Below are 12,422 nucleotides of genomic sequence, written 5' to 3' on the forward strand. Positions count from 1 at the left end.
AAATATAATGAATTTATTTTGATGTTATGTCCAAAAACTTTCAACCAGCAAGTAATCTGTAGTCCTCAATATAGTTCAGAATTTAAGGACTACACTTAACTATAGAGTGAGATGAACCCACTCTTATATATATGTATGTTTTGCATGTAATTTGAATATAATTGAGTCCTTTGAATCATGTGTATATTCCTGAAGAAGCCCAAATTTTTGTTTTTGATGAAACGTCGAAGTTATATGGAAAGCCAGCGATACTAACCTCTGGTTGCTTTGATCTTTAATGAGCTGACGTCTCTGTGGAGTCTTATACTACAAGTCTGAATCAGTCACAAATAGACTTGGTGAAATGTTTTTCACCTGCTCTATTATGGTTTTCACCTGGTCTATTGCTGTTTTCACCTGGTCTATTGCTGTTTTTACCTGGTCTATTGCTGTTTTCACGTGGTCTATTGCTGTTTTCGCCTGGTCTATTGCTGTTTTCACGTGGTCTATTGCTGTTTTCACCTGGTCTATTGCTGTTTTCACCTGGTCTATTGCTGTTTTCACCTGGTCTATTGCTGTTTTCACCTGGTCTATTGCTGTTTTCACCTGGTCTGTTGCTGTTTTCACCTGGTCTATTGCTGTTTTCAACTGGTCTATTGCTGTTTTCACCTGGTCTGTTGCTGTTTTCACCTGGTCTATTGCTGTTTTCACCTGGTCTATTGCTGTTTTCACCTGGTCTATTGCTGTTTTCAACTGGTCTATTGCTGTTTTCACCTGGTCTGTTGCTGTTTTCACCTGGTCTATTGCTGTTTTCACCTGGTCTATTGCTGTTTTCACCTGGTCTATCGCTGTTTTCACCTGGTCTATTATTGAGTTGCTTCAGGTGGACTTATCAGGCCATCTGCAGTGTCACCGGTTGTAATTTCTTATGGTTTCATATTTTTATCTTATTTCGTTCTCATGTTCTTATATTCATATGTTCTCATTTGTGCTCATGTTTTCATGTTCTCCCCTCTCTTATGTTATGTTCTTATGCTCTTGTGCTCTCGTGTTCTTATGTTCTCATGTTATTTACTCATATTCTTTTGTTCTCATGTAATTTACTCATGTTCTTATGTTTTCATGTAATCGTATTCTCATGTGCTTATATTCTTAACTGGTCCTCTCGAACAGTTTAGTGACGTTGGTAACGCTGCCTGGTCGGAGACCGGGCCGAAGCGCCAAAGAACCCCGGAAGCTATACAAGGTGGAGAGAAGGTAGGTAGACGCTCGAGAGAATGTGCTGTATATTCTCATATTCTCATGTTCTTACTTTCTCATGTTCTCATGTTCTTACAATCGAGTGTTATTATATTCTTATGTTCTTATGTTCTTCTGTTCTTATGTTATCATTATAGTGTTATTTCTTCCACTTGGTCTCATTATAACCTCATTCTTTATGACGTTATCTTGAGGTTATCTTGAGATGATTTCGGGGCTTTAGTGTCCCCGCGGCCCGGTCCTCGACCAGGCCTCCACCCCCAAAAAGCAGTCTGTGACAGCTGACTAACACCCAGGTACCTATTCACTGCTAGGTAACAGGGGCATTCAGGGTGAAAGAAACTTTGCCCATTTGTTTCTGCCTCGTGCGGGAATCGAACCCGCGCCACAGAATTACGAGTCCTGCGCGCTATCCACCAGGCTACGAGGCCCCCCGACGTGAAGTCGGCGTCAGAATATCAGCCATAACATCAGGACGAGGATATATCAAGCAACAACTTACAGAAACCTGTACATCTTTCAGCATTCTTGGCGACTTTGATTGCATTTATTAAACAGTTTGAGTTTCACAGCTCAATACTATTATTGTTAGAAGCAACTTCGGGTATCTATCGTCCCGTCTAATGGTATTAGACTGGACGATAGATACTTCTACCCCTCCATTAGACCAAGATAATTGTTTAGGATGAAGCGATATAGTTAGGGCTTCCTTCTACCCGTCCTAGTTCATCCTCTCTTATTACAAAGAACGTCGTATTTCGATCGTATTCGTTACATAAGGCCAAACACTATCGTACTAGAAAAATAAAGCGGCTCGCGGGAGTGACATACTGTCCCGTTTTCTGTTTTGGGTCCTCTGGTAGGTTAGGATAAAGGGAACTTTAATTTGACCGTTTTCCTGGCGTTGGGAAACTTTAGGAGTACAGGCTGCCTAGTTAGTGGCATAGAATGAAAATACATGTAGTTTTTTCTCTCGTTTCTGTTCATCTTGGATACCAGCTCGCGGAAATAGGTTCATGTCGCCAACTTTCTCGCCTCTAGTATGTGACTCATTGACAACATACACTTCGATTCGAGATTTTAACATAGATAAAACGAATTTATAATTCAGGAGCGCCATTATTTACCATTTATTATTTCATCAATCGTAAGAAACCCCTCCAGCCTGAGCGTCTAAGAGCCCGCCCCACTCACTGAACCTCGCCGTATTTTACTCTGAGAACCAATAAGAAAACAAACATTAATTAGCGTAAGTGTTTACAATCATATATATTCTCCTTAACAACAAAAGATTATCTGGAGAAAAAATTATGGGAACTGGCGGCGAAGCGTGATACGATCTTCAGAAAAAGTCGAGATTTCAAGTTGGGCTTTATTGCTTGCGAGGGATGGGGGGGGGGGGGGGAAGAGGGAGTGGATTGGAGGCATAGGAGGGTAAGGGGGAGTAGATGGGAGGAAGATGAGGATTAGGGGAGGGAAGGGGAGGGGAGGGGGGGGAGGTAGGACCACAGGTAAGAAGTGGAGGAGGAGGAGGAGGAGGACCAGGTCCATTAAATATGCAAGATGAGAGAGTCTGTGTGAGACAAAGGAGATAGCCAGCACGGTGGGGAAGGCATCATTGGGAATATGAACTTCAGAGAATGAGAGGAAGCACGGAAAAGGGAGAGGGTAAATATGCTTGAAAAGATATATTAATTATAGCGTATAGAGGATAATTCTTGTGGTCTGAACTACCCCTAAATCTTTTGCTATGTGGTTTATTCACTTTGTCGTTTCTCATGATGATTACCTAACCTACCTCCAAATCTGTCAAAAACCAATTTATCCTGACAGAACTACCTTACAAATCTGGCATTATGGAGGGCATTTACCTTAGGTTTACCCCTAAATCCGGTATTAGAGAGTGCATCTGGCCGAGGCTCTCCCCGACTCTGGAATTAGCTAGTGTTTCTGCCCAGGACAACATCCAAAATTTAATAAATAAGTGCATCTGACTAAAGCAATCTCCAAGTATATGGTAAACATCATTGTATATAATAACAATTTACTTATGTTTCCTAGAATAAAAACCACCGTGACGCGCCGGGGCTGAACTTCCCCCCCTGTTCTAATATCCTCTACAAAGCCCGTAAGGCTTCGATTTAATAAAAGCAAAATGTAGAGTGCTAGGAATATTGGGAAAGGCTGTATTGAGACACCCAGGAGAGAGAGAGGTAGGGGAGAGAGAGAAAGAGAGAGAGAGAGAGGTAGGGGAGAGAGAGAGGTAGGGGAGAGAGAGAGGTAGGGGAGAGAGGTAAAGAGAGAGAGAGAGAGGTAGGGGAGAGAGAGAGGTAGGGGAGAGAGAGAAAGAGAGAGAGAGAGAGAGAGAGAGAGAGAGAGAGAGAGAGAGAGAGAGAGAGAGAGAGAGAGAGAGAGAGAGAGAGAGAGAGAAATCGAACACTCTACAAGGAAGTTTGCTACCACCTTATACTCCTTTTACCTTATTTCTATATATAAATACTCGTGACATTAAGGAAAATATTTGAAAAGATCCATATTTTCCTTTGGTTCACAGGTATTCTTCCGCGTGCCTCAGAGCAACTACCGTACTGAGCAAAAACATCTTACAAATTGTTTACTTTTTTAGAGAGAGCAGCAGAGAAACAGTATCCTACATCCTCGTTGAGTACTCGTTTATTACATTGTTTGTTCCTCAAAATTTGGACTTGGGTTTCATTTGGTGTTCATAATGTAATTTTCCCATTTTCTCAATTCTATAACACTAACCATATCTTTACCTGATATACTCTTCTAATACCTGTATTCATAATTATATTTGCTTCCACAGTTTCAGTTTTATTCTTTATTCTAATCTTTGTTCATAATTTAACCTATGTATTCATGTTTAACAATAGAGTTTCTGTACTATGGTTTAGGTGTTAAGATTTAGTCCTAGTATTATTAAAATTAATTAGGTCGTAAATATACCTTTATTCAAAATTTCGAGTTATTGGTAATTTCAAAGTTCACGATTAAAATAAATTCAAGTTTATCAACATTGAAATATTGACCACAACAGTTTATAAATCATCATGCACTATTGAATTCATCTATTCAATTCAACTATTGAATTCAAGATACTGAATACATCTTCCATTACATCGGATACCTTCCCTCTTCAAGTTTAAGTTCAAGTACGTTTATTGAGACAAAAAAATACATCTCTAAGGGATAAAGCTGCTTAGGCTATTTCTACCTCCTCTACTTCAAGGCCCTCAAGGGGCGCACAAATCCAGTGAGGACAAATCCATAAATCACAGTACAAGAATCCCATTTAACATTTCAGGTTAATATAATAAAGAAAGCATATAAGTGTAACACTCTTGGGAAAAGTGATTGTAGTTCCTAAGTATTCAGTCAATCATACCATTACTACACATTCAAATAACTTGATGTGGTACACTACTTATTTCCTTATTTCTATAGTTATCAATATGTTGGCACTCTAATGTATAATGATATAAGGTATTGACGTGAAAACCCTTCCCTCTTTACCTCTTTTCCTAACAGCAGAATACGAGAGTAGACGGCGTCTGACTTATGTTAACAGGCTTAGGGGTTTCCCTTCCCATAGCTAATAGTAAGCCTTACCCTAATATAATTTATCCCTTGAACACAACCGGCAATCCAGCATACAACGAGGTTCCCAACTATTACTGGGTGACTACGGGTGAACAGTTATGGATTGGTGCCTAGTCAATCGTCCTTCGCTGGGGCTTGAACCAGTATGAAATCGCTCTGGCTATCACCCTCTTCCTTTCCTGAATTATACTTCCATTAGTTAAAAATGTTATGCTGAATTATGGTGATTTTACGCGAAACTAAAGTTAATTTTAAGTGTGTAAATTCCTTCATTTCGATTTTATTTTGTTCGTTGAAAAAACTTTTGCAATCCGAGTGAACATCAGTGTGTCTTTGTGTGAATTATTGAATAGCATTCTTTCTCACCTTGATTTACACGTACTAAATAAATAGACTGGTTTGGCCTATAGGCCTACCAATATCTGGGGTGTTATTAAGGCCTCAACAATAGTTTACTAAACATGGTTAATCAGCAAGAATACTATAGCCCCCTAACATAATCGAGGATTTACGTAAACTCCGAGAATGTAAACATAGCTAAATGAATTACATCTCTCGGTGTATATAATCCTGGGAAGGTAGTGCCCTATACATATCTCCTTGCTAAATAATTACTCCATATTTCGCTAACTGCGCCATTCAAGAGAATATACGAGTGACTCAGGAAGTGAAGCACAACACTAATTCGTCTTGAAGATGTCCATTCTTCCCACTAAGTTAAGTTTGATTCAAGTCGTCAACTGAACTTTCTCTCTATACGACAGCTTTTTTGGCAGGGTTTGAGACCTGAACACGGTTAATCGACTTGATGCAGATCGATTGATTGATCAAGATTAAGCCACCACTAGAGGTAACACGGGCATGAATAGCCCATAGTGGACACATATCGATAATTGTTTGCCACTGTTAACCCAGCAGTAATGAGGAAACCTGTTTGAACCTAACGTGAAGCAAGAGTTGCGTACGACAAGCGTGGTGCTGCATAACGGTCTTCAACAGAGCACTGTGCAGCTTAGTGAAGCAACGGAGACAAACAGTGATGCCACCCTTACACTACACTATTTGCCCGAAACGCTACGCGTATTACAGGCTTTAGGTATTGTATGTACTAGCTCTATCTGTAAATTCAACTTCATGTTTGTAACTCATCTTCTATGTATGTACTTTTACCTGAATAAAAATTTGAATTTGAATTTGAATTATATCTATCCTAAAATGACTTAAACTTACTTAGCATCATGTGGTCAAACATAACGTTACCTATCCTAATTTAGCCAAACCAAACGTACCATAATCTGATCAGACCTAACTAATCTTAGTATAACTTAACAAACCTCGCCTCATATAACTTATTATAAGCAACAGTAACTTACCACAATCTGATCAGGACTTATTCATCCTAGCTTAACCTTACTTATCTTATCTGAGCCTCACATAGCCTAATCAATCTTAACCAAGCCTAACTTACCCTAATCCGACAATTCCAAACTTATCCTACCTAATTTAATCTAACATAATCTAACTTCGGGGTAAAGTCGCCCATCACCACGATAAGTGTAGCATGTGCTGACCTTCTTGGCAAACGATATAATATATATTACATATTTCATGAGCATATATAAAGTTTTCTGCTCTAAAAAATTATATGTATTTCCATAACACGAAGAAAAAAATCCTTCCATTCAGAAGCTTTGAAAGGCATTGATTTCTTTCATTCACAATTAAAAAATACTCTATCATTTCTGTTTAAAATATATATAATTATGAATGTATTGGAGTAGAGATGATGCAAGGTGCGATCAATTCATTATTCCTTGGTCTGACGCTTCTCTGTGGGAGTTTTAACTTCATAAAAGGCCCAAATTGGCATCATTTATTGAAATATGTTCATATTCATCGGGTGAGTTAATAGTATTGTTAAGATATATCAAGATTGCAAAGACTGATGAACTAAGTTCACAGCCCATAACAGTTTTCAGTCAAATGACATACTCAGTCAGATAGAAGTACAGTCATTGGCCAGTGATATCAGTGCACTGAATCAGCACTCTCGGTGGCTATTTTAATTCTAATAATGTACACTGGAAATAATACAGTTAAGACTATCATAAAAAGTAGATCATTAAAGGTAATCCATAAATTCGTTAGGGGAGAGAAGACAGGAAAGATTTAGCTCATTAATCCGTGGATTAGTAGTATTATCGCCTTAAGACCGTGAATATTATTATCAGTACCACGTAGTCAGTAGAAATTGCATAATATATGTCATGGATCACAGCTAGGCACACACGAGCCAGTAGTGAATGGGTGATAAATTTTACTGGATCAGTAATGATAACGCAAGAGTAGCGTAATAACATTTAACGTATGAAAATACACACACACACATATAAAGAATATATATATATATATATATATATATATATATATATATATATATATATATATATATATATATATATATATATATATATATATATATATATATAGCGCGTTTCGTAAAACTTATTACATTTTCAAAGACTTTAGTTTAAACATACACAACTGAATAGAACTTACACATCTCCGATTTGTTTATATCTACATTTGAGTGAAGTGGATGGGGTGAGGTGGTATTTAATAAGGTATTAATTTCATCAACACAAGACAGAACACGAAACAATGGGTATTGAATAGAAGTGATTGTAGAAAGCCTATTGGTCCATATTTCTTGATGCTTCTATATTGGAGCGGAGTCTTGAGGTGGGTAGAATATAGTTGTGTATTAATTAGCTGTTGATTGCTGGTGTTGACTTCTTGATGTGTAGTGCCTCGCAGACGTTAAGCCGCCTGCTATCGCTGTATCTATCGATGATTTCTGTGTTGTTTGTTAAGACTTCTCTGGTGATGGTCTGGTTGTGGGAAGAGATTATATGTTCCTTAATGGAGGAACATTAATTATTTGTTCCTTAATGGAGGAACCGTACCAGTCTGTATGTGGGTGTGGGTATCTGACTGATGATTGGCCGGAGTGGGTTTCCAAGCTTGTGGGTCTGTACATTCCCATACGCATACCCAGGTTTGTATTCCCCAGCAACTTTTGGCAGGTGGAGTCCGGATTTCTTGGCGTTCACAGTTTCGATCTATCTGTTTGCCTTCGTTTTCAATTCGGCTGTAGTGTCCTTCGTTACCCTTTGGAATTTAGTTTTGGTCGGAAAGTATGAGATTCATTTTTGCCAGATATTCGTCTTTTTTAAGAATAACGTATTGTGGCGACTTGTCACCTCTCCTGACGACTATCACCTAATTCTCACAGAGGCTCTTAGATGCCGCTTTGACCTCGGGGGAACAGTGTGATGCTTCTGTAGTTACCTCGAATCTTTCCTCCTTCTGCAATAAGTTCCGCTTGCAAGGTGTCTTTAGTGGCTATTTTGTTATAATATGTACAAAGTAATTTGCTACAGCAAACCTCTTAAAAACATAGTAGATAACAAAGCTGAAGACCAATTGAATCAATATTCTTTAACTCCTCATCCAAGAATTCTTGCTAACAATCCGAGCTGCTCTTAGGTACATCGGGAAAAAAATATTGTTTCACATTGCATGTATTGCTTGAGAAATAATTAATATAAAATAAATTATTCATAGGCCTTCTGTTAACACTAAACATTAGTGAAATCCTTCCCTGTGAATAAGGATATCCAAAATTTATCAATATTGGTCTCACTAGTAAATTTTATGGAAGTGACGCTCATTAAGTTTATCTAAAAATTCATCTGAATTTGCATTTAGAGACTAAATACACAAAATATCATCACCATATCTGAACCATTGAATGATTCCAGAGGTAATTTTACAAACATATTTCCATTCGAAAAATTCCATGTTCAAAGTTGAAAGTAATGGAATTAATGAATAATGAGGAGAGAGGGGGAAAGGGGAGGGAAGGGAAGGGGAGAGGGGATAGGAAAGAAGAAGGGGGAAAGAAAAGGTGTGGAAGGGGAAAGTTGGGGGCAGGAAACCGACTCTCCCGAGCATGGCAGGGAACCCCCTTCTGCTTAATTTATAACATAAACCTTTCTCATGCCACGAAGCAACACATTTTCTCGTGATTAATGTCTTGTGGCAGAATGTACACCAGAAAACACAAACTATATAGTGTTTCTACCTAGCCTAAATGATCTTAAAATAAAGGTATACATAATCCTGCCTTAATATGACACGTTGTGGACATAGACAGGAAATTTGGAGCATAATAAAGCAAAGTAAAGAAAAAAACGGATAAAATAATAATAACAACAATAATAATAAGTAGGATAACAATTATAATCTATATAAATAAGAATGGAAATGTTCGCTTGTTCATGACCGCTAATCTCCGAAAGTTCTTCACCAATTGCTTTGAAATTTTCACACAACGTTCCATTCGCATCCGAGCAGGTTTTTATATATATTCTATATAGATGTCACTTCTGTGATGGTAAAAAAAAAAAAAACATGCGTTTTCTGAAAAACTGTTTTATTCACGTGAGGGAAATCTTCAAAACTTCTTTACCGATTGCTTTCAAATTTTGACACAACGTTGCATTCGAATAGGCGCGTCTTTTATATATATATCTATTATATACATGCCTCACCTGTGACCGGAAAAAACATTATTTTTTTTAACAGCTCTATCTGTTGGACGTAAGAGCAACACACGCTGTAATCTCCAAAAAGTCTTCACCGATTGTTTTGGAATTATGACACGACGTAGCATTCGAATAGGCGCGTCTTTTTTATACATCTACTATATAGATGCCACCCCTGTGACAGGTAAAAACATGCGTTTCTGAAAAACAGCGCCATCTGTTGCACATAATAGTAACATGTTCGCCGTACTAAATATGTCTCGAATTCCATTTCAATGTTTCCGATTTCAATAATAAATTTTATTTTCACAGATTACGATTTATTTTATTTTCTATTGAATTATTTTGTGTGACATTGTGTTGGAATTGAACTGTGTTGTTTACCATACCGTTCATTTTGTGAGTATAGTTTATTTTTTTTACTTTTTTATTTCATTTTTTAACTGTTTTTCTTATATTTCAGTGATGGGAAAATCAGATCAAACTTCCGAGGGGACGGAAGTTTGAGATGGTGGGGAGGACGAGGGGACAAGGGAGGGGGGTAATTGTGGGGAAGAACGAGGGGACGGGGGAGTTTAGGATGGTGGGGGCGAGGAGATGGGGGAATGGAGAATGGTGGGGAGGACGAGGGGACGGGTGAGAGGGGAATGGTGGGGGAGGACTGGGGGACAGGGAAGGTTGCTGTGGCTCAGCAACGCGTGGCCGGGTACAGCTAATAATAATAATAATAATAATAATAATAATAATAATAATAATAATTGCTATTATTATTATTATTTTTATTATTATTATTATTATTATTATTATTATTATTATTATAAGGCTAATAAAAATAATACTAAGCTCTAATAAAAAAAATCGTTATATGCGAGAAGCATTATTCTATAAAACAAAAAAGCAATCACGTTAAAAGCTAATATAACACTTCATATATTTGATTAACAGTAGAGTCAGCGTTGAACGCAATATTTATCCTGGGAAAGGATAAGATTTATCTCAACAATTTAGCAAATGCTCTACTTTGTGCCTCTCAATTAGTCTTGGTTAATCGCCTTTCAAGTACGGTCAAGAGCATCAGAAACACAGAGGAATATAACGTAATTACCGGCGTATAAGATGCACCTAATTTATAAGGATATTTGGTGGAATTTAATTTGTTTAATATGTCGCATCGTACTTTATTTTAAGCGAGTTTCAAATGTTATATATATATATATATATATATATATATATATATATATATATATATATATATATATATAAATATATATATATATATATATATATAAGTTTGTTATATATATATAAATATATATATATATATATATATATATATATATATTTATATATATTTATATATATATATATATATATATATATATATATATATATATATATATATATATATATATGTCGTACCTAGTAGCCAGAACGCTCTTATCATCCTACTACGCAAGGCCCGATTTGCCTAATAAGCCAAGTTTTCATGAATTAATATATTTTCTCAATTTTTTTTCTTATGAAATGATAAATCTACGCATTTCATTATGTATGAGGTCAATTTATTTTTTTTGGAGTTAAAATTAACGTAGATATACGACCGAACCTAACCTAACCTCTCTTTATAGGATAGGTTAGTTTAGGTAGCCGAAAAAGTTAGGTTAGGTTAGGTTAGGTAGGTTAGGTTGTCGAAAAAACATTAATTCATGAAAACTTGGCTTATTAGGCAAATCGGGCCTTGCATAGTAGGCTGAGAAGTGCGTTCTGGCTACTAAGTACGACATATATATATATATATATATATATATATATATATATATATATATATATATATATATATATATATATATATATATATATATATATATCACTAAGAACTCTTGACCTGGCCAGGATTCGAACCCATGCCGTCCAGGATCACCCCTAAACGTACACAGTACCGTGACCACCGCACCAATGATCGTCTAAGACGATCATTGGTGCGGTGGTCACGGTACTGTGTACGTTTAGGGGTGATCCTGGACGGCATGGGTTCGAATCCTGGCCAGGTCAAGAGTTCTTAGTGATATATGGCTTGAGCGTTCATGCAGCTTTCTCACACACACACAGTACTCATTATTTTCTTCTCCGAGGCTATGGGCCCCTACACTTGCACCAGAGGTGGTTCCCCCATTTAGGTTAATATATATATATATATATATATATATATATATATATATATATATATATATATATATATATATATATATATATATATATAAATATATATAAATATTTTATATATATATATATATATATATATATATATATATATATATATATATATATATATATATATATATATATATTATATATATATAACAAACTTGCATAAACCACCTAGCCATATGTAACCGAAAAATTATTCCTCGATGAAGGATTCGACCCTAGACAGCCTGGCGCTCAAAACACTCTACCATATCAAGCACCGTGACCAATGCACCATGACTGACCTATTCAAAAGTCGGAGACTATTTACCCAACATCCGTCAGCACTTGCCAATGCAAAAGATCACAGATAATTTTCATCAAATCATCAATCTTCACTATTGAGGAAAACGCGAACCTCAAATGTACGACAAGCCTGCATAAACCACAAGCTATATGTAACCTAAAAACTCTTTCTCGTGTACACCGATGGGGAGTACACTTCTTAACGGTGAATATAGACTGAGTTTACTTTGCTCCTGTGCCATGTTCAGGCCTAAACTATTGATTTCTGGTTGGTCAGTACGTTATTGTGGTAGCCTTAATAACCCTTCAGATAATGATAGGCTTTAAGTCCAATACTAAACTTGCTAATTAATCACTAAGCTGTTGTGGTGACCTCTTTAACCCTCAAGTCGTCGATTGGCCTTATTCTGGTGGCCTTTATAACTACCCTTCGGTTGCTATAGGCCTTACGCCCAAAAA

At 36.8% G+C, this 12,422-nt stretch overlaps 1 protein-coding gene across 1 annotated transcript in view; it reads right to left on the reverse strand.

The window, feature by feature from the left end:
* Positions 1–306: 306 nt before the first annotated feature.
* The window catches only part of LOC138367483 (uncharacterized protein PF3D7_1120000-like), a 13,373-nt gene continuing 1,257 nt past the window's right edge, over positions 307–12,422 (reverse strand). Inside the window, exon 2 of the mRNA XM_069329150.1 lies at positions 307–842. Coding sequence (XP_069185251.1) covers positions 307–842 — 536 coding nt within the window. The remainder of the gene's footprint in view (positions 843–12,422) is intronic.

Source organism: Procambarus clarkii, chromosome 22, assembly GCF_040958095.1.
Source record: "Procambarus clarkii isolate CNS0578487 chromosome 22, FALCON_Pclarkii_2.0, whole genome shotgun sequence".
In the NCBI taxonomy this organism is placed as follows: Eukaryota; Metazoa; Arthropoda; class Malacostraca; order Decapoda; family Cambaridae; genus Procambarus; species Procambarus clarkii.